At 37.5% G+C, this 27,798-nt stretch overlaps 2 protein-coding genes across 3 annotated transcripts in view; one reads left to right on the top strand and one right to left on the bottom strand.

Annotated features, from left to right (window-relative positions):
- The window catches only part of CALHM4 (calcium homeostasis modulator family member 4), a 31,850-nt gene extending 5,903 nt beyond the window's left edge, over window positions 1-25,947 (bottom strand). Inside the window, exons 1-3 of one of the 2 annotated variants that reach the window (XR_002126851.1) lie at window positions 25,894-25,947; window positions 24,809-25,027; window positions 11,887-11,962 (exon numbers count right to left, since the gene is read on the bottom strand). Coding sequence is in view for 1 of the 2 variants with exons in the window: in XM_019668291.1 (XP_019523836.1) it covers window positions 1,706-1,739 (34 nt within the window). In the remaining variant the exon portion in view is untranslated. Of the gene's footprint in view, window positions 1-1,705; window positions 1,825-11,886; window positions 11,963-24,808; window positions 25,028-25,893 lie in introns of those variants that run through there. The other variant, XM_019668291.1, reaches the window with a different exon arrangement.
- Window positions 1-27,798, top strand: part of TRAPPC3L (trafficking protein particle complex subunit 3L) — a 48,909-nt gene that overhangs the window by 5,110 nt on the left and 16,001 nt on the right. The window contains exons 2-5 of the mRNA XM_019668296.1: window positions 1,200-1,316; window positions 6,725-6,893; window positions 9,769-9,866; window positions 12,828-12,927. Of these exons, the coding sequence (XP_019523841.1) occupies window positions 6,852-6,893; window positions 9,769-9,866; window positions 12,828-12,927 (240 nt within the window). The 5' untranslated portion in view covers window positions 1,200-1,316; window positions 6,725-6,851. The remainder of the gene's footprint in view (window positions 1-1,199; window positions 1,317-6,724; window positions 6,894-9,768; window positions 9,867-12,827; window positions 12,928-27,798) is intronic.

Raw genomic sequence — 27,798 nt, 5'->3', positions numbered from 1 at the left:
ATATTTGAAGAGAAGTAACTGAGAATTTTGCAGAATCAAAGACAGGTCTTACATCCAAAGAGTGTTAGATGTTATAAGCAGCATAGATTAAGATAAATCCACATATAGATACATCATAATAAAACTGCAGAGCGTGAAAAATAAAGATATTCTTAAAAGCTACCAGAGAGAAGAGATACATAACCTACAAAAGAAAGAAAATAGACAGACAGGAGACTTCTCATCAGTAACAGTAGAGGCTTGAAGACAGTATCTTCAGAGTGCTTAGTACCAGTTAAACTATCACTCAAGAGAGAACAAAATGAAGATACATTAGACTAAAGGAATTTACTACCCACAAAACCTCATTAAGAGGATTATTAAAGAATGTATTTCAGTATGGAGAAAAATGAACTCTGAGGGAAGACATGGAAGTTAAAAATAATTATGAGGGCCGGCTGAGTGGCACGTTGGTTAAGAGCTGGCTTGGAACACCAGCTCTGAGCAGCAGGGACCCGTACAGATCCCACATGAGGGCCAGTGACGCTGAACCCTCTACAGCTAAGATGGTGAACAACAGCTCGACCTGGAGCTGGGCTGCCATGAGTCGCCGGAGATGGCGTAGGCTGCAGCCCCTGCTACAGGGCTGCCATAAGCTACCGTATGTGGCTGGCAGACAGCGTGAGCAGCCAGCAGTCGGCGTGAGCTTCCATGAGCCGCCATAAGCGGCTGTCTAATGGCTGGTGACTGATCCACCTCAGCCAGGAAGAGCACAATGATCACAATACCATCTTGGACCAGTGAAGCAATGTCCTCCACAACTAGACTGAAGAACAAAAGGACAGCAACTTGTCTGTTCCCCTTCCTGATTCCCCAGTGCTATTCTCCTCCCCAATTCCCCAATAAAATCTTTTTAAAAAATAATGGTGACTACGAATATGATTTTTTTAAAGACTTTCCTTTATTTATTAGCTGTGGAAATAACTACTTTTTAATTTAAAAGATACAATTAAGGCAATACATGGTTATAATAAGATATCACTACTAAAATGGCTAAAATTAAAAAGACCATCCCATATGTTGGTGAGGATTGTGGAGTAACTGGAACTCTCACACACTGATGGTGGGAATGGAAAATGGAACAACCACTTTGGAAAACTGTCAGTTTCTTTAAAAGTTAACTATATGTCCACCACATAATACCTTCATTTATCTCCTAGGTATTTACTCAAGGGAAATGAAAGCACATGTCCAAATGAAAACTTGTCCATGGATGTCCATCACAGTTTTATTTATAATAGCTGCAAAATGGAAACAACACAGATGTCCACTAACAGGTGAGTAGATCAACAAATTGCTATATATCCATATATATCCATATAATGGAATGATAATCAGCAAGACAAAAGGAATAAACTATTGATACATACAATAAGAAGAATAAATTCAAAATAATTTCTTGAATCAAAGAATTTAAGCAAAAGAGTACACAGTGTGTGACTATATAGAATTCTTTAAAAATGTAAATTAATCTACACTGACAGATAATAGACCAGTGCTCGCCTATGGAATGGGGGTGGAGAAATGAGACGAGAGAGGGACCAAGGGGCATAAGAAAACTTTTGGGCGTTGTATCAATTTGTACCAGCAGGATTTTATTTTGTGGAGGTGATTCAGTGATGACACAGAAAGGGCAATACTATTGAAAGAAGAATTTATTACTTACATTTACCCAGAGAAGGGGGCATGCCAGGCCACATAGGGCCACATGCAGATGCAGCAGGTTTGGTCAGGAGGCAGAAAGGCAGAGGGGAAAAGCCTAGGCCAGAGCTTTCACTGGTGTTTCTGTGGAAAAGGCAAGACAAGGCAGAAAACCAGCTTAGGACTGGCTAGTTTAAACAATTCCGGCAGGCTTCGGAGCATAGGGGCTGATACTACTTTTCTGGTAACGAGGCCTGGGTTCTAGAGCAGGGAAGTATTGGCTTGGTGTGTGAGAGGTAAGAAGGGGCTCAGAGCAGGGGCTGTGGATCGCACGGGAGAAGTAAACTACTTTGGCTGTTAGTGTGGATGCCTGTTACTAATGGATGCCATGTAGGCAAAGAATCCAAGATAACACAGTTGAAGCAGATGGAAATGTTAATTTCATTGATCGAGTTGATGACTTCAGGGGTGTATACATATGCAAAACTTATCAAATTGTAAATCAATTATCTGTCAATAAAACAGTAAAATGTTTAGGTATAATTATTAAATAATAGAAATACAGTGCATAGATTATCCAAAAAAACAGAGGGAATAAGAAAGAAATATTGACAGGAAAAGAGATACTAAAGGGGAAAGGACAGTAAAAAGAAAACACAAAAGAATGGTAGAAATGAGACTGAACACATCAATAATCACACACAAAATTTTTGAACAGCTAACAATTACTGAGCGCTTACTCCATGTCACGCACTATTTTAAGAGCTTTATCTTAGTTCTCACAATAACCCTACAATGAGGTACTAATGTTATCCTAAGCTATTTTACAGATGAGAAAACTGAGGTGTGGAGAGATTAAGGGAGTTGCACATGGTCACACAGAGACGGGTGGAAGAGCCAGGATTAAGACCCAAGTGGCCTGGAACGTGGTCTAACCACCACACCAGAGCTGGAGTAAACTCACCTACACAGTTATTAAAAAACAGACCCATGCTACTTACAATCGACACACCTAAAAGTAGACCACACAAAGCTTGGAAAATAAAGGTATTGAAATGTATATCACTGGGAATAATATTAATACAAGGAAAACTGAACTAAAGGCAAAAATTGTCAAAAAAGCGATTTTGAACACTGTCATAAGAAGAAGAACAATCCATTATGAAATATGACAATCATCAACTTGTATATCTGTGACTGCATAACTTTGAAATATATAAAGTAAAACCTGGTAAAATTATAAGGAGAAATTCTTATATTCATAGAACAAAGGTTTTTACATGTCTTTATCAGAAATGATTGATCAAGTAAACATTAGGAAGGATGTAAAAGATGGGGAGAACAAAGTTAGAAAGCTTTGTCTAAGATACATATAGTATCCCATATCCTAAAAATAGAGAATGAACATTTATATAAGTTCCCAATAAATCATTTGCCAACACGTATTGATCACGTACAAGATCACAAGAAAAATTTCAGCATTAATGTCCAATAATAAAGAAACAGATTTAAAAACCATGGTAATAGAATAAGGGTTGGCAATCTATGGTTCAGAGACCAAACTGACTTAATGCCTGTTTTATATGACTTTTGACCAAAAACTAGGTTTTACATATTATTAAAATGATTGGAAATTTAAAAAATATTTGTGACATGAAAATTACATGAAATTTAAATCTCAGTGTTTATAAATATGTATTGGTGTGATATATAGATGATGTATTATTGAATTATATACTTGAAACCTATGTAATTTTACTAACCATTGTCACCTCAATAAATTTATTTAATAAATTTTTATTTATTTATTTATTTATTTATTTATTTACTTATTTGTTTATTTACTTACTTATTGGCAAATATCCATCCCTGTTCCTGAGATGTCTACGGCTGCTTGCTTTCCCACCAGAGCAGCAGAGTTGAGTAGCTGTGACAGTCTGTATGGCCGTAAATCCTAAAATATTGACTATTCAAGCCCTCTACAGAAAAAGTTTGCTGACCTCAGCTAGAGTTGTGAAATTAAATTAACTACAGTGACAGCTATGGATATGTATAAATCTTAACAAATAACTTTGAAGGAAAAATGCAAGTTGTAGTTTACATGCCATATGATACCTTATTAAAGATTTTAAAATAAAATAATATTACATACCCTTTATGGTTACTAACATGCAGAATTTTAAAACATGCGTAGGAATGATAAATATCAAAATCTGGGCAGGAGGCCATGGAGGAGGGAAGAATAGGATTAAGGAGGGTACAGGGTATTTCAGCTATATCAGGCAGCTGTTGAAAGATTTACTGACTTCATGTGCAGTAAAGTACCAATGTGTAGCTTATCAATGACTGTGAATGATTACACCTATGAGTAATCCATTTTCTGTTGAGATTTGTAGCCAAATGGTCTCCTTGTCAAAGATAGCTTGTTGTTGCCTGTCTCTCCAACATATAAAATGCCTGCTCCTCAAGAGGGACCCACCAGCTCACTCACTGAGTACATGCTGAGGGGAGATCAGGTCTGACAGCTAGACCTGTTCTCGGGGGAGTGGGGGTGCCAAGCAAATCAACACATTTTATGTAAAATCGAGTTAAAATAAACACCAAAAGCAGCCTTAAATAGAAAAAGAGGTTGCAAAAAGATAACACATTCCTGGACAGAGGTTACGATACCCAAAAGTGGCTTTGCCTTGTCTGGAGAGTTTGTGGATGATCTCAGATGGCGATCATTTGGCTGACGGGGTAGTAGATACCCTCCTCTTTTAGCATCTCCCCAAGTCTCTACTCAGTGGCCCAGGTACTTCCCAAAGGACCAGTATAAGGCAGTGGCCCAGTTCACCATTTACTTGGGTTGATTTGACACTGCAGTGCAGATACGATGAGATTAAAGAATGCATCATATTTCCAACACCAGTTCCGAATTCAGTCCTAGGCCACCAAACAAACTCTTCATAAAAGAGGAAAAACTTTTCTTCTGCATTATTTTTAAATGACTCTTTCCTCTAGTTTGCTACCAGGGCAGACAACGTAGGTCATTTACGTGTTTCAAACAACCTCTGTGCTTTCTTCCATTTAAGTGAAGGGTGGTTTTACATACAAAGAAGGAGCCTGGGGAACACAAGCCTCACTTGGATCTTAAGAGCTGCTGAAGGAAACTGAATGTTACCGTCTGAAAACCAGCAAACCAGTGTCCCAGGGCCAGTGCCTACAGCTGAGACTGTGCTCTCCTACGACAGCACCAGGCAGGGACTCCTTCCTTAAGCCTTATGCTCCTGGCTGCAGGGTTGGCGAGAGGGGGAGACCCATCAGTCTGGAGGAAGGGCTGGCTATTTCTAATGTACCCATGATGTCCTGAATTCTCCTGGTGGCCCTCATGTCACCATACCACAGCCATTAGAGTTCAGTAAAACTGATTCCTGTCCCATCTCCCCCCTCCCATCAAGTACACAGGCCTTTTCTATGTTTTTCTCAGGGACCTCGCATCCAGAGCCCAGAATTGTCCCAAACTGGGCCTAGCAACATGCTGTCAGCATAGCTTAGCAGCTTTTGTGGATCTACCTGTGAAGTATTTTACTGTAACATATTACAGGGTGTACAGAAAAAAAAAATTATTTATTTGGAGTCAGCAAATTTAGCCTAAATCCCCCTTTCTTGCCTACTATCCAGCTAACCCTGAACAAGTTTCTTAACTTTTCTGACTTTTAGATTCCTAGCCTATAACATGGTAACGATGATGACACTGACTCCTTCACAGATTGTAGTCGAATTAAAATGACTTAAAGAAAATGGAAACCATGTCGTAAACTGTAAAGTTTATGTAAATATAAGGTGCTATTAATTTGCTACAGAAAAATCCCCCATCCTCTACAACCCAGAAAAACTGATTTTCCCGAGAATGGTGTCATAGAACATAGGCATTGATGGAAATATCTTAAATATTGTAGAATTCCATTCAACTACAAGAATAATCTATAGTAATTAGTGTTTATATAGTGCATTCTAATGTGGTTTATAGCGCACATTTTCTCTTTGATACTCACAATTATTCAGTGAGGTGGGTATTATTATTGCCCTTTCACAGATGTGGAAACTGAGCCAGAGAGCAGTAAACTGGCTTGCCTAAGTCACACAGCCAGTAAATGGGAGCACTGCAGCTTAGCCTGGGCCTCCCAGATCTTTCAACTCCTAGGCTCTTTCAACTACACCACACTCTTCTTCAAAGTCATCAGTAGCCTGTCACTTTATAGCAGGAATTTTCCAGAACGCATAGGCCTACTTGACTCAAGCTGTGAGAAGTAGGACACTACTTTCTTAAATTGAGTTTTCTGCTTCTATTTCTGAAAATATTTTGATCCTCCACACCCTGCAGTTGTCAAGATGAGAGGGTTTCTTGTTTTAACTTTAAACATCTATACTTCTGCATAAATAATAGAGCTTTCAATCGCTAACATCGCAGGTAGGTACTATCAAAAGAAAGCTAAGGGCTCGCTTTCTCTGCCAGAATCATTATATATTATTAAACTCTAGAACACCCATTATGAGCAACAGTTTTATAAGAAAATATCAACACCCAAATTCTATTACTCCTTCAAATTGCTGTTTTTGAAAAATAAGCTACCAGGTTAATTTGAATTTTGTAATCACACAAGATAGGGGTCTGCAATGCCCATTATTTGGGGGGTAATGTGATACCGTTGGAGTTGTGGATTAAGTCTGAACCAAAATTCAGTGTCTATAGATTACTGGTCCTGTCTTGAATTCACACAACAATCAATACAAAGACTGAATAATGCCAACAATTAGATCTATCTTGGATTGTAAAGGTTTCTGTTTGTGATTTTAAAACAATGCCTTGGCATGAGAGCAAAACACCACTCTCATACTCCCTTGGGCTAAAGAATTTTCAGTAGCTGGTGCTTCTGGTCTGATTTCCCACTCTCAGCTTTTATGCCTGTAGATTACAACTCATCCTCCCGGGCAGTATTTAGTTGATGGGTGGCTGGGACGTGGCTATAGCACAGTCCTGTCTATGATTGCTCTCCGTCAGTTCCGCAAAGAGCAAATGCAGCAGAGTGAAAAAGTAGCACTTGTGTCTCAAAGCAAAGAGGAACTTGCACAAGCAAAACAAAGCCAAAGAAAAGAAATCGAAGATCACATTCTTCATCTCAAGCGCTATGTCTCGCCCTGCACACAGAAGACCAGAATATCATAAAATAGTAAGATCTTTTATTATAAACCTATTCTCAAAGATATTTGGTTCTATGTCAGAGAAAAATGTTTTCTTAAGTGATGTCTGATTTATTTCGAAAGGGGACGTTTTAAGTAGAGTTTTTCAGTGGAGCAAGGGAGTGTTTAGTGGAATGAATCATAAATGACACCTCTGGGAATAATTACAATGATCTCTTACATACTGTAATAGAATAATCAATTCTTTATACATATTTCAGGGTCTTCTTTTCTGACTAGCTAGATCTACAAAAGTGTCTGACAGAAAATATGAAAAGATTAAACAATTCTTTGTATTTCAGACTTCCAATTTGTTGTATTTCATACTTCATGAAATAGGAAATAAAATGTATAGAAAATAGTTGACTATATAGTAAATTAAATAGCAATAGGTCATCACAAACTCGGTACTAAAAGATTGCCTTTAAAACTATATTTCCTAGTCTTAAATATAAGTGGTTATTATTGTAATTTGGTATGTGCTATTATCTTTTCTACATATTCCAAGTTTAGAGTTATTTTTAAAACTTAATTATTTGCAGATTAGATATGGATATTCTTCTTTAATCTTAATCCTTTTATTATAGTTTTAGGCATTCAGAAGTTACAGATGTAAAAACGTATTATTAAGTTTAAAGCTCTGTTAATTATTTCAGGAAACTGATGGGCATTGCATAAAATTAAGTAACTTCAGCCATGGATACTTAAAATTGTATGACTAACCCACGCACACCCAGTCGGAAATACCTGCAGATGCCCACTCTGGCATTCTGGGATCTTGATTTGTTTTTGTGTGGGGCTCTCAAATGCTAAAAAGTATTGTACATAGTTCATATTATACCTAAATCAGTTGACAAAAATATATTTTCATCCTAAGATATCCCAAAACTCCTGAAATAATTAATGGTACTTTATTTTGCATATATGGAAATATTTGTTTTAAAAACTGATAAAGTTATGCTGACCTTTTTTGTGATCAGAAAATGTCATTATTTCAGCTTGGCCTTAATTATAAATGGGCACAATGCGGAGGCTGGCATGTAGGGAGTGTATAATTTTCTCTCCTTTTCAAATTCTTTTGTTTTACTGCTAGTGACAAAACCATGTTATCATTCCCTTTCTGTCTTTCTTTCTTTTTCACCTTTGCTTATGTTTATGCTGTAGTATTGACACATGGCAGTAATTTATCTTTGGCTGTGGTTCCTTGTATGTTAGGCAGATATTTCATGTAAAATTTACAGGTATTTCTTGTGAGTTATGATTAGGTTTTTGGAAAATTTAAATAAGAACAGAATTAAAACTGAATACATGATGACACTTTCGTAATTTAACAATATTTTTGTTCAAATCACTTATTTTACATCCTTTGTTTTCTAGTAGAAATATTAATGTACTTTTTATTTTTTATACCTGAATTGTATATATTAGTGCCCTTAATGTGATATCAATTAATGTATATAATGTATATTCTACATACATTTATGACATTTTGATTTATATTTTTCAACATAAACTATGTCCATATGTGCTGTATAATATTTAAATTCCAACCATTTAAAACTTATTTAGTGATAATAAATATCCTACTTCATAAAAACACAATTTGTCATGATGTAAACCCATACAAAAGGGAGTGCACACTGGTGGTATTGGGCCAATTTTGGAAGTATTTGGATCAAAATTATATAACATTTTATAGAAGCCACTTTGTTGAATAAACAATTTTATTGGTTTGTTGAGCCATTTCTTCCCATGATTAAAAGAAGGAATTGAATACATATTATCATACCTTATCGTCCCCTCCATGGTAGGCTATCGAAGATACCTGGGCCTACAAGTAAGGGTACCTCTTCTAACATGGAGCCTACATTTGACCTTTCATGAAAATACGAGATTGTGCACAGAATAAGATTATTTTCAACAGTGGTACTCCTTCCCACCTCCCTCTCTCACCCACCTCTACTCCAAACAGTGGCTTCTTTTGTGTACCTCAGAGGTAACAGCTATGTCAGAGTGGGGCCTGCAGTCTCAGACTCCATCTTGGCCCTGCCAATTGCTGGCTAGTTGGACCAGTCACTCAGTTCTCCTGAGGCCTCCTTCCCTACTCTGTAGAACTGAGAGCATTGGAATAAATTCTCTCTAACATCCCCTTTCCTTTCTTAAGTAGTATTCAGTAGTAGTCACAAAACAGAGAGACTTTTAAAAATGGTTTGATTGAGCTTTGTGTTTTCTCTTTCCCATATTTTCAACCTATCTATGCTAAACCAAACCTAAATTATCCTCAGTTTTGAAATTCACTCTGAAAATAAGACATATTTTCGGAGATCTATAAGGAGAGTGAAAAATCTTTTTTCTCTAAGTATAAAGAAAAAAAGCATAAGTTTGCTGCTACAGTTGGGCTTATCCTGATGGTCTTCTTGGCAGACCTGGAACCCATTAGGGATTGTGCAGACTCATAAGAAGTCTCCCCCAGTTATTCCTTCCAACCGAAAACATGGGCAGCCATACCAAAGAACATTCTAGAACAACAGGAATTTATATTAGCAAGTAGTACTTTATTTTAAAATTTTTCTCTGTGAAAATGTGTTGCAAGTTATATAATATATAAGCAAATGCATAGAATGATGTTCTCATTTTAAGAAATTAATTTTATTTCACAGCTTGTTTTGCCCCCAGCAATATATCCAAATATGGGTATAATTTGTTTTCAATAGTGAAAATTGTTGCAATAATTCATAGGAGGGTGGAAAAAATGAACAGATGATCTGGAAGGCTGTTTCTAACTAGAAAGTTTTGTAACTAAAAATGGAGCAGTATATTGTTTATAACTTTGTCTATAACGTAAAACCATCCATTTTTCTCCAGAACAAAGACCTCTTTGTCCTCACCTATGGAGCGCTTGTTGCCCAACTGTGTAAGGATTATGAAAGAGATGAAGATGTGAATCAATATTTAGATAAAATGTACGTACAGTCTTTCATTCTTGTAGAGTGTGTACATTGTTTCTTAACCTCCTCTGCATTTTGTCCACCTCAAATTACTTCTTCTATTTCAATAAATAACATCTTAAAGCTGAACATACTTTCTGACAGCTGCCATTTGGGTAGTCATAAAGCATAAAGTAATAGGAAGAAAGTTTTCCATGAATATCAAGCATGGAATGTTTTCTTTTTAGTTGTAAATCATTTATTTGCTAGGATATGGTAAGACTGAAATCGTTTTTTGTGTAAACAATAAGATGGATCATCAAATTTGCTTCTTTTCAAAAGTCTTGTTTTTACATCACTCCTTCCAATATAAATACATGCTTACATAAGGATATGCAAAAATTACTAATGGCAGTTGCCTGAGAGAGCTGGGAGATGAGGGATTAAGTAAGGGTAGAAGGGAGATTTACTTTTTCTTATGTAGTGTCTTTATTGTTTGTACACTTTTACCATTACTATGCTTTACTTAAAATATATACTAAATAAAGGAACTCACTTCTTCCTTTTAAAATACAGCTTGTCTTCATTAATGAAAATTCCTTCTGTACAAATTCAGCCTTTAATTTTCTCAGAATAATTATATGATCATCAGATTATTGCCCAATAATAAAATATCTGCCAACTTTTTTTGAACCTTTTAACTACGGATTCTGAAAAGGATTCTAACAGGGCAATGACTGGAAAACCTGTACTAGTTAGAAGATTTGGTTAGACAAGTTGAATGGGAAATTTAGCCTAGTTGAACATTTTAGAGCTTTTTAAAAGGGTTCATTGTATCTTCAGTTGGCATACAGAAAAAACAAAAAACCATAAAGAAAGCTTGAAAGATTTTTCCCCCCAAACTTTGGTTTTCTCCCTTTCCATATGTTTACCCTTTTTCTATTGAAAAGTTCTCTTTCACTGTTTTGTATGTATTTATTTTGCTCCACACACTTAAAAAATTTGTTTTAAATTTCCTCTTAATTAGTCAGGAGCACTTCCTCAGTTAAACTGTAAAAGTGGAGCTGTTTAAGCTATTTTACATTTATGTCATACTTAAACATGTGATATACAGAGGATGCTAGAAAAAATGTATACACATTTTAAGAAAGAAAAAAAACTATTAAATTGTAATACCAGTATACACAGATAACAAAAGATGAATACAAGTCACGTTTGACTTCTGCAATTACAAGAGGTTATCAAAGTGGTTACCATCAGTGTCCAGACGCTTCTGATTACGGCAAACTACTACTTGAGCAACGCTGACCAAAGTGTCCACTTGTATACATTTTTTTGGCACCCCCAGTATAGCATTTCCAGAAGTTACATCATTTTATTTAGTTTATGTTAAATTTGCATTGTTTTGTGGAACATCATTAGAAAATGAAGATATTCATTTATTTGACTAAAAATATACCTCTGGTAGCTACTACTTGCATGCCCATTTTAACAAATATGAGTGAACTATTAGTTAAAGAATAAATTTTGAGAGGCTTCAGAAAGGATTTGCCTTAAGAAAAACCATAATTCACATTTAGGTTTCTTTAATAGCTCCTGCCAAGAGCATCTTACATTTTTAATTTGATATATAAGTATACAAAATACCTTTTTGCAGAAACATACCCTTTGACCAAAGCAAGATATATATGCAGCACTGACCATGACATCCTGGCTTACCGTCACTTTTCCCGGTGGCCAAGCCTGTGCATATACATAAAAATTAGAAAACACTGAAAACATTTTTTAAATCCTGGTACAACTTTATTTCTGTAAAGTATACATTGTGTTTTTTAAAAGACTTTTCAGTGTGAACTTCCTAACTAGAATCACAAAACATTTTTCTTGAAAGACAAGTAAGCTAAACTGAATGTTACTCAGAGATATGCATAGGATATCACATAGATTTAGTGAATTAATGAACACTCTGACATCAAACCAGTCTTCCTCAATCTCCAAGGCACCAAATATCTGCCCCCGTTTTAGACCCTATGCAGTAAATATTGCCTCTACCAACCTTGGTGTTTTTATCTTGTTAGGCCTTCTGTTGCTCCATTCAAATTGGTCCCCTTGTCTGTGTACAGTACATGTGGCTGTGAAAGTAAAAGATCAATATTGAGTCAGTGGTTTGGCAAAAGCAGTCCTGTTCTTTTTATTTCCATCGTTAGGTTATTTATCCTCAACTAGATTGAAAGTTCTTAGGTGTACCTTGTTGAGGGTGTCTGCTTGGCCATTTTAGCTGCATACTCTGTGACATGATCACATCTCAACAAAATGCTTTCAGAATCGTACTTCAGGCACTACTCAAGCTATTCGCTATGCGGTGGAGCTAATACAAACACCTTCCCTCAAGTCCCAGAGATTCAGTTTCCCTGGAATGAAAAATGAATTTCCCAAACTTGGCTTTTTCTCTTTTCACTGAAATTCAGAGTTTTAACTGCCGAAATCTACACTGGCAACAAAAATTGATTTCTCCGTTCTCTTCTTCCCCTCCTTCCAGAGCCTGTCCCAGACATGCCTACCCTCCTACCATGATAACTATGCTAAGAGAAGAAGGAGCATCTCAGTACCACACCTATAGCAGGCAACAAGTTAGCTAGACTTTCATTATGTTTCTGTCAACAGCTAAAGGTGAGAAAGTTAGCTGCTAATGAGAAACATTAGACTACAAACACCAACCAACCTTCTTTACTTTTAGCTAGCACTGTCAAGTTTAGGCCAGCCTAGACTCCTCAAATTCCTTTGCTAGTTAATATTGCCTATACGTGTTGCTTTCTGTTTCTGTGGTCTGTGGGACAAATCAGGAGCCCAGGGCCAAATAGCCATTTGACTTGTCACGTTTGGCTTAGCTTGTTATCCACTTGTGCAAGTGCTAAACAGATGAATCCGTTCTTCGACATTGATAAACTTCACTCATTACTCGAATATGATTTTCAGAACACACTCTTTCATCCACAGGGGATATGGTATTGGAACACGGCTGGTGGAAGACTTTTTGGCTCGCTCTTGTGTGAGAAGATGCCATAGTTACTCAGAAATTACAGACATAATTGCTCAGGTAAATGTATTTTTTTGTTGTTTTTAACTGTCAATATGTTTTGAAAATCTTTGATTCATCCTGAGTTTGGTGGTTTTCTGCTCTGACTGAACAGGTTCCATCCATCCACTATTAGGTGCTAACAGAGGGGATTCTGATCAAAAAGCATTTTATTTTAGCACAGAGATAAATCTATTGTGAACAGAGATAAACGCTTCCAGGCATTTAAGCATCTATCAATTTTTCTGACCAAATGTTATGTGTGGAGTATAGTATGTCCCACACTGGGAAAAATGTTTCAAGTAGGTGAACAGAAGGCAGCCTCATAACATGCATGCCCCAAACCAATTTCTTTATGTAATCATTTTCAGCACATGGAAGGAAGTAGCCTTTGGCTGTCTCAGAGAATATTGTTGTAGCCATTTCATTCTGGAAGCAATGTTTTCCCAAAAGAGAAATAAAGCTTCCTGTAAATGTATGCATATGTACTCTAAAAACTTTCACAGCCCTGATGTATGAGAGACAACTTGGAATCATCTGGGACTAGCTCAAATCCCTTAGACACAAGATGAAATTGGGAAATGCATCCTTAGCCACAATTCTTTTAATCTGCAGGCCTGTGGTTATTAACCTGGTGTTGTTCATTTGTGGGAGACCTAGAAAGTATGCATGGACATGAGATATTTATGAGGTCCAGGTATGCTGCCTCCAGGTTCTCATAACTGACCAATTAAATCAGTCTCATTCTTCTTTTCTCTCGTGATCCTTAATATTGTTGTACATTGCCATACTGGCTCTTCACATCAGTGGCAGTAATCGTTCTACACAGTGCTTTGTGATTCCAAATGCAGTTTTACGTAGCTTTTGCCTTTCATCTTTATAGTATCGCTGTGAAGTATGCAACATAGGAGTTGTTACCCCCATTTTCCAGATAAGAAAAGTGAGTCCCAGAAAGAATATGCTAAATATTACATTCCAGTGAATGAGAAAAAAGAATTGTACATTAAAAAACAAAACCTAGGGCCGGCCTAGTGGTGCGTTGGTTGGAGACTGGCTTGGGATGCCAGAAGGCCCCGGTTCAGATCCCACATATGAGGGCCAGTGACACTGCCCTCCACAGCTAAGATGCTGAACAACAGCTCAACCTGGAGCTGGGCTGCCATGAGTCGCCGGCAACAGCGTAGGCTGCAGCCCCTGTGGCAGTGGGTTGCCATGGGCTACCGTGTGTAGCCAGCAGCTAGCGTGAGCGGCCAGCAGCCGCAGTGAGCGGTGTCCAGAAGCCAGCGACTGATCTGCCTCGCCTGGGAAGAGAGCAATGATGGTGCCAACTTGGGCCAGTGAAGCAACGTCCTCCACAACTAGACTGAAGACCAAAAGGAGAGCAACTTGTCTGTTCCCCTTCCCCCAATTCCCCAGCACTGTTCCCATCCCCCAATTCCCCAATTTAAAAACAAAAAAAACAAAAAAAAACCTAAATGAAAGATTTTCCCACTTACTGTTATTATTACTTTCATTATTTCATGACTTATGAGTCACACAGTTGAAATTGAACTCTAAGTCTTCAAGCCCCAGTGTAGTCAGTTTACCACACCAATAAACCATTTAAAATGTTTTTTTTTCTCTTTCCATATTTGAAGAATATAACTAAGACCTGGAAGCAATAGTTTGAAAAATGAAATAAATTTTCACTAAACCAATTCTATGGGCAATACTACAAGAATACTAGCTCTTCTAATGGAAAGTAAATATTCAAAATATATAAATGTAGATGGTTGTGTGCTATTTCTGTAAAAAGTGCCATTGGGATTTTGATGGGGATTATATTGAATCTATAGATTGCTTTGGGTACTGTGAACATTTTAACAATATTAAGTCTCCCTATCCATGACTATGGGATGTCATTCCATTTGTTTGTGCCTTCTTTAATTTTTTTCATCAATGTTTCATAGTTTTCAGTATACAAATCTTTCACCTCCCTAGTTAAATTAATTCCTAGGTATTTTATCCTTTTTTTAGTGTTACTGTATAAAATTGTTTTCTTAATTTGTTTTTTGGATGGGTTGGTGTTAGTGTGCAGAAATACAACTGATTTTTGTTTGTTGATTTTATATCCTGCAACTTTTCTGAAATCATTTCTTAGTTATAACAGGTTTTTTTTTGTGTGTGTATGGTGGAGTCTTTAGGGTTTTCTACATGTAAGATCACATGACCTTCAAAAAGAAAATTTTACATCTTTCTTTCCAGTATTGATGCCTTTTTTTTGTTTCTTGGTTAATTGCTCTGGCTAAGACGTCCAGTATTGTGTTGAGTAGAAGTGGTGAGAGTAGGCATCCTTACATTGTTCTTGATCTTAGAGGTAAAGATTTCCATTTTTCACCATTGAGTATGGCATGGGGAAAGGATAATCTCTTTAACAAATGGTTCTGGGGAAACTGGATATCCACATACAAAAGAATGGAATTGAACCCTTATCTTACACTAGACTCAAAAATCAACTCAAAATGGATGCAAGATTCCTTTTTATCAATGAACAGAATATTTTGTCACCCTCGCCCTTCTTTTGTGCATAAGGGTTGTCTCCTGGTCTTCACGTTTTCCTTCAAAGGCCTGATTTCCTCTCTCTTAATTATTTTTACTTCTCCAGCAAAATGTTCTTTTACATGTGGGAATGATGTCACCCAATTCAGGAGCATTTTAACAGAGATGAAGGGTCAGACTTTAGTTATGTACTCACCCACTGATGCTTTGCTTATAATGAGTACCTTTCATTAAAAGGTTTGGCCTTTGCAAGCATTAACTCATTAATCTTTGTAAACTCTCCTCAGAGGAAGCAGGTGTCAAATATTACAGAGTCAGTTTTATAGAGAAGTGGGCAAGATCAGAGGAAGTTTACCATGGTCACATGCTACCCATGGAGCATAGAACTAATGGTTGTGCCTTTTGTTTGGCTGCCCTCTCAGACCATGTACCGTATTTCCCCATGTATAAGACGCGCCCTTTCTTGAAAAATCTGGGGTCTAAAAACTGGGTGCGTCGTAAAAAAACTACAACAATGAGCACAAAAACAAGCGTGAAAAAGTGAGAAATGCAAGTAAAAAAAAAGATCTACAACCACTGTATAAGACGCACCCAGTTTTTAGACCCCAAAGTTTTCGAAAAAGGGTGCATTTTATACATGGGGAAGTACGATACTTATGCCAGGCACCACCATCATCCTTCTCCATACTTAGTGCCTATTTACCATGGCTTCCAGAACTCATTGTCCAGAGAAGAGAGGGAAGACTGCATTTGAAGAGAATTGACTAGATGAAGAAACCTATGTCCAGATGAGTGAAGCAAGTACTCTAAGAGCTAGTTACTGAAAAGACTACACGTCGGAACAGGTCTCCTGACCTCATGCTGTACTCTATACTCCTCTGCCTCTCAGAGAGGACGATTATGTAACTTCAGATTTTAATAACATCTCCCATTCTCTTGTTTTCCTCACTTGGCCTTTTGCAAAGGTAAGCTGACTATATTACTAAGATTCTGACGAATTATTTTGACAGGCTTTTGATCTCAAATTGCGCCATCTAGTGGTATGAAAAAACATGCCATGACAGGCCCAATCATTGATCAAAAAAACATCTTTAGTCAGCCTTCTATTTTACATAAAAATGAGATGACAGGCTAATTCTAAAATCTTCCTGCGACACTAAAATGTGTCCATTTTTAAATGTGATTTTATAATCTACAAGTCCACTTTTTGTGTGATTGTCTCAAAGTACAACAAATTTTAAATAAGACATAATTTATAAAAATTCTGTTATAACGTGATATTGAAAAATTTTAGAAACACAGAGTTTTTCTGAAGAAAAGCTAAAAGTAATTCCCACCTATTATCTATTTTTCCCTTACAATAGGCTTGTGAAGTAAAGATAACATCTATTATTAGCCCCATCTTACTGATGATGTAATTCTTAGATGACATCTCCATTGACAAATAGTAAGAAAAGCCAGCTTAGAATTTATTTCTTCTGACCTGATTCCAGTGCTTTTTCAAAAGAAATTATTGTTCCCTTGAAAATATACCTTTGAAGATTTTCTCCTATTATGATCATTGTCTTGAGAAAAAATGGGAATGTGGAATTTGCAGTAGAGTTACCTTAGCTAATTTTAGTTGTAATGAAAAATTAGAGAGTTTAACTGTAACTTAACAGGCATACATCTCTGTTTATTATAAGGGCAAGTAGAAAAATAGAATCATACCTCTCTCTGGTCTAAGGTCTAAAACACACCTCCTTAGTTTCACAAAAAAATATTTCATAGTTTCCAAACACATTTAGGAAAAGCCTGACAAGAAATATAATGTTGCCTTTTAAAAGTAATTTAAACACAAGGAGTTCTGATGGTCATCAGATTCGGAGCAATAGTCTAACCAAATCCAATGTAGCAGCGATTAAAAGATAGGAGTCCTCATCCCGCTGAGCCACCGTCCCACTGTGTGACCCTGAGCAAGTCATTTAGCCTAGCTGAGCCTCAGTTCCATAATTTGTCAGATGAGACCTTGCAGCGGCAGCTCTTCTGATTTTCAGGTATTGCTTTCTCTAGCCAAAATCTGGACACGGAACTACCATCATAAATAGCTGAGTGGCCTGGGTGTAGCTTCCAAAGCTTCCCTCAGGGCATCCATACCTTCTAGTTACTTACAGTGTTAATGAGTGCTTGGCCTAGCACAAACTCTGTCCTTCAAAGCTGGGAAAGCTTCTTACTGTCAGGTCAAGGTTATTATGATAGTTGTTCTAAGGAGTATAGAGGAATTTATCATTTTTCAGTGTAAGCATCACATCATTGATATTGTCACAGTAGGATGAAATTTTGCAATAGAGAAAAACACGATATAAAATATATTTAAAATATAAAAATACTTTTAAAACTTGAAATTCTGATCTTTAGTTTAAAAAATTGGAGCCCTATATACTGACCTTTTAAAAAATTCTGGAAAGCAAAAATGAGATCTTTTCCTTTTAATAGTATAAATTAAAGATTTTACTTTAAATATGTGAGCAATGATTTTTTTGGTGAATAATATAAAATCAATGAAATAATTGAAAGGAAATGTTCATAAGGGCAATATATTGGGTCATCGGAAAAATCATGACGTATTTTATCTATGTTTTTCAAAGGTCATTTATTTATATAAAGAACAAAGATCAATCAATGATATATTGCCCATTTTGTTCAATAACCTTTTACCATCTTTCAGTGAGCTTCATAAGTCCTTGTTCATAGAAGGACCTGTCTTTATTTGTGAAAAACTGAACAAGGTGCTGATTTACAGCCTCATTTGAATTGAATGTTATACCACACAGGGAGTTTTGAAGAGAGCGAAACATGTGGAAGTCTGACGGCGCAAGGTCAGGCGAGTATGGTGGGTGTGGCTACACATCCCATCCAAGCTCCAATAATTTTTGATGGGAGATCAAACTTTTGTGTGGCCTTGTGTTGTTGCAATGAAACACAACTCCTTTACAATTAATGAGCTCTGGACATTTCTGAATGATGGATTCATTCAAACTGCCCAATTGCCAACAGTACACATTCGAATTGATTGTTTGGTTCCTTGGCAAAAGCTCGAAAAACATGACACCTTTAAAATCCCACCACATTGAGAGCATAACCTTCCTCTGATGAATGTCTGCTTTCGATGTCATTTGAGGCAAATCATCACGTCAGGACCAAGACTGTTTGCGCAGCACATTGTTGTAAACAATCCACTTCTCATCACCAGTTATCAGTAGCTTCAAAAGAGGATCGTTTTCCTTAAGTTTAATGAGTATATTGCAGATGTTTATACATGCCGTCAAATGAACTTCTTTGAGTTCATGCGGAACCCAAATATCAAGCTTGCTTACGTATCCCAGCTTCTTCAGGTGGTCATGAATGCTTGAATGATGAATGTTCAATGTTCCTGCAACCTCTCGTGTCGTGTAACCTGGGTTTGACTTGATCAATGCCTTTATTTTGTCATCATCAACCTCGGTGGGCCTCTCTGACCAAGCAGCGTAGTTGACATCAAAATCACCAACTCGGAATTTCGTGAACCATCGTTGGCACTGACGTTCTTGTAGAGCATTGTCACCGTAAACTTTATGCAACTTCTCATAAGCTTGACGTGCGTTCTTCCCTTTATGGAATTAAAACAATGAAATATGGCAAAATGCACAGCTTGGTCTTCCATCTTCAACTTGTTGTAAAATCTCCAAAACTCAACCAAATGGCTCCATTTTTTTTTAGAATGAAGCTAGAACTGTCAGCTGTCAAATGACATAGCAATAATATAGATGCGAATGACTCTAGTACTTCCCTAAATGAACTAGTGCCATCTGTTGCAAACATGCGTCATGACTTTTCCGACGACCCAATAAATAGAGATGCCCAAAGCCAGGAAGGAAATCTAAATTGTGAGTTTTGTAAGCATAAATTCTAGGGCAAAAGATTTAGAAATATAAACCAGAGAGAAATCTAAATGAAGATATTTTTTTTTCTGGATAAATCATTTTTATTTCAATAAAGTGGTTCATTTAAGATTAGAGTTTAATCTTCACCGAAAAATTCCACCAAATCATTCTGGTCATATATCGGGTTGTTGGAAAAGTCATGGCATATTTTTCTGTGTTTTTCGTTGCAAAAATGCGTTATGATTTTTCCGACAACCCAATATTATTTTTTTATCCTGCTTCTTATCTGAATACACAAAATTACCATGGCTGAATCTATACAAGTTACTCAAATACCTTGAAGCCTAAAACCCCTGAGTCACTTTAGAATGGTGGCAGCTCCATGGCCTGGAATTGCAATCTCCATACAGATTTGTACTCAGAAGCACTGAGTACATTCCAATCTGACTGCATTAGACATTTTCAGAAGGGTGTGCCTGCCTTGGAAGTTTTCCAAGTGAGGGTCCAGTCACGAGACAGAAACCATGTAATCATTTCAACAAGGTAGGTTTAACATAACAAATTATTAGTTTTTTATAGGCGATTAGCTACTAGGAATAATAAGAAAAAAAAGCTCAAGAGTACCCTAGTGCTAAGAGAGAATTCCCAAAGAAGGAAACCATTTTGAAAGGGGCCCTCTTCCCAAGGCCAGGGTTCAAATGTCTTTGGAAAAGGTGCGATTGTAGACCATGGAAGGTACAAAAAGCTTTTGGGTTCCCAGACTGAGGCTAGTGAGCAGGGAATAATGGGTCAAAACTGATAAGCAAGAACCCCCTTTTCCCCCCACCCCACAGGAATATAAGTGGGTTGAGGCTGGCAGTGAGGGAACCATGGGCTGGAACTAGCAAACTGGAAAGTGAGTGCCACTCGTTATCCCATGCACTGCCAGTCATTTCCAGCATGAGCAAATCAAGAAAAGACCCACTAGAGCTAGAAAAAGAAGCCCCTTCCTCCTGCTCTCTTGCTACAGAACCTCCTGCTGGCAAAGGAGAAATGTTTGCAAGATCTAACTCCAGCATTGGAAGCAAGGCAATGCAGAGTGGGTTTGGAGATGAGAAGCAATAATCCAACAACCAGCACTAAAAGCCTGGGACGTTGTGGTTGTTGCTTCTATTTTTATGGCCTTTTTTCTTTTCTTTTCTTTCTTTTTTTTTAACTTTGGTGGCCTCATGTTTGACCCTATCCAAACTGCTTGCCCACACTGGAACAAATCTCACCTCTACTCATATCGCTAGCTGGCTGGCATAAGGAAGATGTGCAAAGGAAGCCAAATTCTTTTCTTACCAGGGTGGTGTCAACTTCCTGCAACTGAATATGTGACATAGACTGAAGAGCACAATTTTCAAAGTGCAAACTTTTCTTCTGAAATAGGCTTTCTGTTAAACACTGAAATTCTTTAAAATACAGCCAACTGCCTCTTTTTCTACTAATGTCTCTATAACCAAATCTATGTCCTCTCCCTCCCACGACTATTAAATCGACTCTATTTTATTACTGTTAGAAGTGCTATTAAATGGCATTATGGTCAGGAACCCCAGAATATGGCTGGCTGGCCAATACTGAGTGCTGTCTTTCTTGGAATTCCAAAGAAGTGAGATGCAAGGCATAATGGCAGATTGGCACTTTAGCGACCACCAGTGAAAGATGTATTGAGAGCTTGGGGCTTGGTCTTAAAGTCTGTGTAATGGTGGTATAGGCTTTAAATTGACCAGGTCCACTTTCTGAAAAGTTCATAGATCTTAATGTGAAACTTAGCTTGTGTTGTAGAAGGTAGGAATTGCAGTGTCAAGATGAATAAGCGAGCATGACAGAACAACCTTGGGCAGGTAAGGGAACTCATGACTAACCTTACTTAGAACACCTTTATTATGAAATAGAGCAATGTAAGTCTGAATTTTAGCTTAATGTTTGAATCAGTCTGTGAAATACAATTTTATTGTGTTTCGTGCCTGTTGACCTTCCAAGAATTTACTGGTGACCGGCTTCTTTTGTACATATTTCTATTCCCCATCTGACTAGAGCAGACGTGTTTTACAAAGAATGAGAATAACCGTGTTTTCTCAAGTTATGGTAATACACATACACTTTGTTTCATTTGATACTTGATCGTATTATCCAGTGAAGTTATCTTTTATTTCTGGGAAATTTCACATCCCCATCATGTCTGGAAGCTTTTCGAAGGGAGGAATAATTCTAGGCATTCTTAGGGTTTGACCCACGGTGCCATGGTAAACCAGAACGTTGTAGACATTTGTTACATATTATTGAAGTGAATTTAGAAAATAATAGATTTTATCACACAACATACTGTTGCTCTTCCTATTCTCTCCAGAAGAGGGCGGTAGTCCACATTCATCTCCAAATGAAAGACTCCGACCTCTTCCCCTCCCACCTTAATTCCCACCATTTGCACAAGTTCCCTTAAGCAATATTTACTGCATTGAAAATCCAAGTGTCTGGTTACTCACAATAATAAATCCTCAGTAACAAGATTTGAACTGCAGTAGAAGAATCCTGGACAGGAAAATAGCTGACTCTCATTAAATAATAGTGAGCTAACTCATCTTGATAATTTTATTGAAATCTTTTTTCCCCCACTATTTATATGATTGTAGAAAGTTTCAGTAGAAGAGACAAATTCATTCTTGCTACACTGAGGTCAATTGTGACTACAAAATGCAAGCATTAAATAGGTAATAAAGTCATTAGATATTATATTTCCCTAAACTTACTTCACAGGAATATATTTCTCTCAGTTTATTATAAGGGTAAATAGAAAATACAGTTATGCCTCTCTCTGGTCTAAGATCTAAAAAAACCTTCTTAGTTACATAAAAATATATTTCATGGTTTCCAAACATGTTTTAAGAGTAGCTAATTAGAGATAAATTAATCATTTAAATAAATCATTTCCATTATTATGGAAATATGTGAAATGCATCCTAAAATTTATCATGAAGGCAACTTGTGTTGGGTAGACTTCTTTAGGTTGCTAGCCTTTGGGTTATGCAAGGTTGTAGAGGTTGATTGTTAGGATATTCTAGGGCACAACAGCTAAGGCCTTATGGAAAAACAGAAGTTGGAAAAACCCTTCGGTCCATCTTGTCGTCTCAGAAGCAGGCCTGTGTGATTTCTGACTTCAGGCCTCCACCATTTTGGTGACTCAGCTATTCTCTGCTTATTTCGCTATTGCAGGTACTTACTAATAGCTTTCTATTCTTTTTCTTGTCTCCACTTCAGAGCTTCTGCTGCCTCACAGTTCTTGCTGCCTTAAATTTGTGCTTATTCTCTTTTTTCTGGGTATCTTTTGTTTTCTGCCTAATTACCCAAACTGTGGCTTTTTCTGTGTGTCTCATATTCAAAGTCCCCAAAAAAGAGAGTCTCTACCTAAAACCTGTCCCATCGATCAGCAGCCCTCTGTTGGGTAGAGTTTTCATGCTAGGCCAGTTCCAGGCCTATAGCCAAACTATGGACTGATAGCCTGTGCTCTCAAATGCCCATCTGAGTCCATTAACTGCCCACAGCAGGATAATAATACACAGAACTTGACCATCATAGGAAACCCCTCAGGAGAGGGGTTTGGGTATGAAAAACATTCTGAGATTTTCCCAAACAGGGCAAAATAATTGTCACAGACCTTGGTTTTCCTGACTGGAAAATTTGTAACAGTAATTTATGAGTTTTACTTTAGTTATGAGCCCCGTCCTCACATTATTCATCTTACTGATGCTGGTGTGTGTTTTCTTTTGTTTCAGAGGCTAGAATTCCTACATAGAATAGTGTAGCAGGCTCCGTTTCACATGCTAACTATAAAGCATTGAAATAGAAAGAATTGTCTTCGCTATGCATTTTGTAGATAATAATCAAGTAAGCAAATCTTTCAAAAAAAATATATTTTCCCCAGGAAGCATTCCAAGGGAAACCACATTGTTAGTTGAAAGAAAATATACTGAACTGTTAGCAAGAGTGGGACAGACATTTCTCAGAACAGTAAACTCAAGAGACGCTTTGGTAGAAGGGAGATAGTCAAATTCTCCAAGAAAAATGATGTTGTACTACAATAGATAGTATTAGGTTTTCTTTTGATTTTCTTATAAAAGAACCAATCAGAAAAGTTTGCCCTGGGTCTCTAATCCTATGGGGGCTTATGCTTTTGTTTCTCTTTTTCTAAATCTTTTTCAGTCCTTTCTCTTGGCATTCTGTGTTTTTTCAAAGAATGCTACCAGAGATGACCTGATTTTTTATGTGACTAGGAAACCTGCCCAGGTGAAATGAACTTGAACCAGCCATTCAAGTCAGAGGCATCAGCATATCTTAAGTTATTTTTCTTTCTTTTAAAAAACAAAATAAACAGCTTTGTTCCTTATGTTTCAATAGTTTGTTTTCCTTCCTTTCTTTTTTTCTGATTATATTTGGCTTCTTTCATTTTCCAGGCAATGTACATTTTAGAAAGAAATACTTTCTCTAAAAAAAAAAAAAATCACCATATTTCACAGTTCTGGGTATAAGCCTAAATGTAATGCACCCAGTACAATACAACACTTGAATTATGTTAACAGCATAATTCTATGCACAAAACAGGAGGCTTTCCCCCTCACCCCACCCTATTCTTTAAATGATCTTCCTTTTACCAGAACGAAAATGTAAATCTCTATTTTAAAGCTGCCTACCAACCACACTCCCCCACACACTCCTGCCTCTTACACACAACTTATTTTAAGGGATAGACTAAGAAATGCAGCCTAAATGGCAAACAACAACAACAAAAAACAAAAAATTAAAAAAACAACAACAAGAGGGAGACCTGAAACCCTTTGATTATTAGGCAATCCTTGCCCTGTATTAAAATCTCTCCCTGACATCGAGGACTGGTTTTTGCTGATGATCCTCTGAGAAGGTGATTTGTTCATGCTGCTTTCACGTCATCAGGGCTGGGAGCATGTCACTGCCATGTCTACCTGCCAGCATCACCAGATGATAACGTGCCCTGGCTCCGCGTTCCGCCTCCTGGGACGTAGAGAGGAGGCTCTGTGCTCCCCACACAGATACTACAGGAGGGCAACTTCCATTCGGCTCAAATCTACTCCACCACAGACAACTCGATGCTTTATCCAAGATAACCTGCCAGAAAATCCCTACAGTGCAGGGTGAGAAGTGGGGAGGGGTACAAGGTGGCTACCACTTACTTCACCTACATTAGACAGCCAGCAGTTGTGACTCTGCTAGTTACAGAGATCCCCCAATCCTAAAACGTTTAGGTATCTTGCCACTGTTGTATAGGAGAATACTTTGTAAACAGATGCTTGAGAATTTAGCCATTATTGTATGTGCCTCCCACCCCCACTCAAAAGATTGAAGTGGGAACCTGAGGTACTAAAATGGTAGAGTCCTCAGGTTGCATTTGGGAGCCAGATATTCCTTACCATGTAAGTCCTGCAAGGAGCTGAAAAGGTGAGGAGAAGCCGAGTGCAAGGCTCAGCCATTAATCCAGATCAGACCTTTAAATGCAGGTTGACAACCAACAGAGTGGCAACTGGTGACCAGGTCACAGAGAGCAGTTCTCAGCACAGAGGAGGCAGGAGCGCTGTACATGCTTGATGCTCAACACCTTCCTGGAATAACTGCTTCCTTTAATCCTTCAACTGAACAATGGAAGCTAATCAGGTTAAGACTAAAATAGAACATTTTTCTTTGCTATTAATTACTATTTTCGATTTAATGGTAGGAGCTTACTGATTATTTTTTCACTTTTCCCAACATATGGTATTAAAATAAGTGGGAGCCCTTGATAAGTAGAGATTGAATTCCGTGGAAGCCACAGCACACCACACAGCATTCCAGAGAAGGCTGGCATCACAGCTAGCTGAAGGTCAGGCCCGTTTCCTACTTAGTAGCATTTTTTTTTTAAGCAGGGAATAAGGGAGTGGAAAAATTAAATGGAAAGAAAAATCTTTTACAGTTATATTCAATATGTAAAAAATGACAACTATTAACAGCAAAAGCAATTCATAAAATATTCTGAGAACTCACCATTTGGGCCAGAAATATGGCAGACAAATTATTAAGAATAAGAAACTTGTTTAAACAAACATAACCACTTAGCCTTAATTCTCCCCTCTGAGTAGGCAAGAACTGCCTTATACAAACACCCACACACTTGAACTATTTCCCTTAGTACTTCTGAGTGGGGTGAAAGAAGAAAAGTGTAGGAAGTTTTCTTTTCTGGAAAAGCGTGTATGCATAGCACAAGGTCTATGTATTTTGCAGACTGATTGGGTCTCTAACCCAACAGATCAAATCAATTACTTATGGCAGAGTTCCACTATGAAGGCCAGTCACCTGCCGGAAAATTAACCTCAAACTTTTACTGTGACTACATTTGTGTAACATTATTTTTCCTCACCACAGAGAAGTATCTCTTAAGGTTCAAGTCCCAGTTAATTCTACAAGTCATCTTCCCTTACTTTTGAATGTTCACCTTTCACTTCTGTTTATGATCAGGACTTACAGGAAATCTGGCGTTAACGAGGTCTTCTTGGTGCTCTTACCAAAGATGTTCCAGGGGAAAGTTTTCAATGCTCCAGATATCTGAGTGTGTGAAAATCTGGTCGAAAATTTACGTAGTGCTCTTAACCAATGTTATCTCAATTTTTTTTAAAACTTATGTAGTGCTCTTAACCAATGTTATCTCAGGTTTTTTTTAAAGAGGTGGATAAAGAAAATTTTTTAAAAAGTTAGTCTACACTAATTTTCCATTGGAGATTCTTGGTTTTGTTTCTATTGCTTAACTTATTTGGATGAAACTTATGAGAGACTGACTTACAAAACAAATCTAAGTGTCTGGATTTGTCAAAAAAAAAAGAATGTCCAGCCTATAGGGAAGTCTTATAAGAGTTCATTTGAGCCAAATTTTGAGGACATGCCTGGCAACAAGATCTCAACGGATTGAGAACATGCTTCAGAGAATGGCAAGGTTTGCAGCTTATTTTATACATTAGACTCAAAGGAGAAGATTTATGGAAGGCACATGAAATCCGTTAGTGGTAGATTAAAGAGGTGGGAGAAAGCAAAGTGGGAAAATCTCTAGGACTGGATAAAAAAGGAAAATGGAGAAACACATCCTTCTTTTACATTGTGGGTACAGGATAGTTAATTAACCTTTACAGCACATAGAGATGGTGTTCAGGGGAACAAGAGAACAGTGAAGGGTTCTGTGGTCTTACGCTCTGGTATTGTGCTCTGGTGCCTGCAGTTGTGTTTTCAAGGGGTAGGAAAAGAACATTACTCTGACATGTCAAAGGGATGTTATCAAGATGCATAAGGATGATGGATAGAGCCTACTTAAGCTAAAGGTTTACCTTTGCTAAGGAAGCAATAGGCTTGGGATGTGACTACCCACCATGGCCTGTCCAGTTGGGTATTTATAATCAAACCATCCTATCATCACTGAGCTTATGAGGCCTGCCATGTGGACCCCCTGAGCTTGTCAGGCTTACTATACAGCCCTTTTTTATTCACAGATTTAAAATATCAATAGCTTTGGGAGTATTTCATTAATGTAATTTTTTACAATAAAATTCCTTACAGGGAGCTGAAAACTATTGAGGAAATACTCTGGTAAACAAAATCCCAAAAGCTAAATAAAGCAAGAACTATCTGAGCCTAAGGATTCAAAGAAACACCAGAAAGGCCATCTAAACTCTGGGCCATTCCTGCTTGGTGTCATTCTTAGTTCATGTCAGAAGTAAGATTTTGTCCAGACTTGCCCTGACTCCTCAGCAATTTCTCCAGGGTAATGGTTATTAATTCTTATTGCTCCATAGAATCACCTAGAGCTTTCCTACAAAAATCTTGATGCCAAGATCATACTTTTAACCAATTAAATAATGGTCTCTGGAAATAAGTCTCAATATAAGAACTTTTTACATGCTCCAAGTGATCTTAATGGGCAGCCAGTGTTTTAGCACAAGGGTTTCGAAAACTGTGTTCTTTGGCACTCTAGAGTGATTGGTGTAGAAACAAGATGGCAGGTGAGGGCCGCCACTCCTCCAGACCCTCAGTCCAGATTTTCCCAGAGTTGCCTCTCATTTTATCTCCTTTAAGTATTTCAAGTAAGGTAAAATGTCATTGGAAAAAAAAGTGGAAAACACTAAAGAGATAGAATAAAGGAGTCTTGATTGAAACAAAGCCCACCCTACCAGGCACCACTGGTTGGGATGACTAGCTTATTCCTGGGGCGGGATGTAGGGAGAGAAGTTGTGTCTTCCAAGACATTCGCTCCAAAGAAGATGGATATTGATCAGACACTAGATTTTGTAACGGTGTATTTCTATAACTGCTTAACTTCATATACAGGGTCTGTGAGTGTTGGAGCTTGACATTCATTCCCAGGAGTACACCAAGAAGTACACTG

The sequence above is a fragment of the Hipposideros armiger genome, unplaced genomic scaffold (genome assembly GCF_001890085.2).
Source record: "Hipposideros armiger isolate ML-2016 unplaced genomic scaffold, ASM189008v1 scaffold_523, whole genome shotgun sequence".
NCBI lineage: Eukaryota > Metazoa > Chordata > Mammalia > Chiroptera > Hipposideridae > Hipposideros > Hipposideros armiger.
Note: the sequence above shows the minus strand (reverse complement) of the source record. Positions and strands in the feature narration are given on the sequence as shown.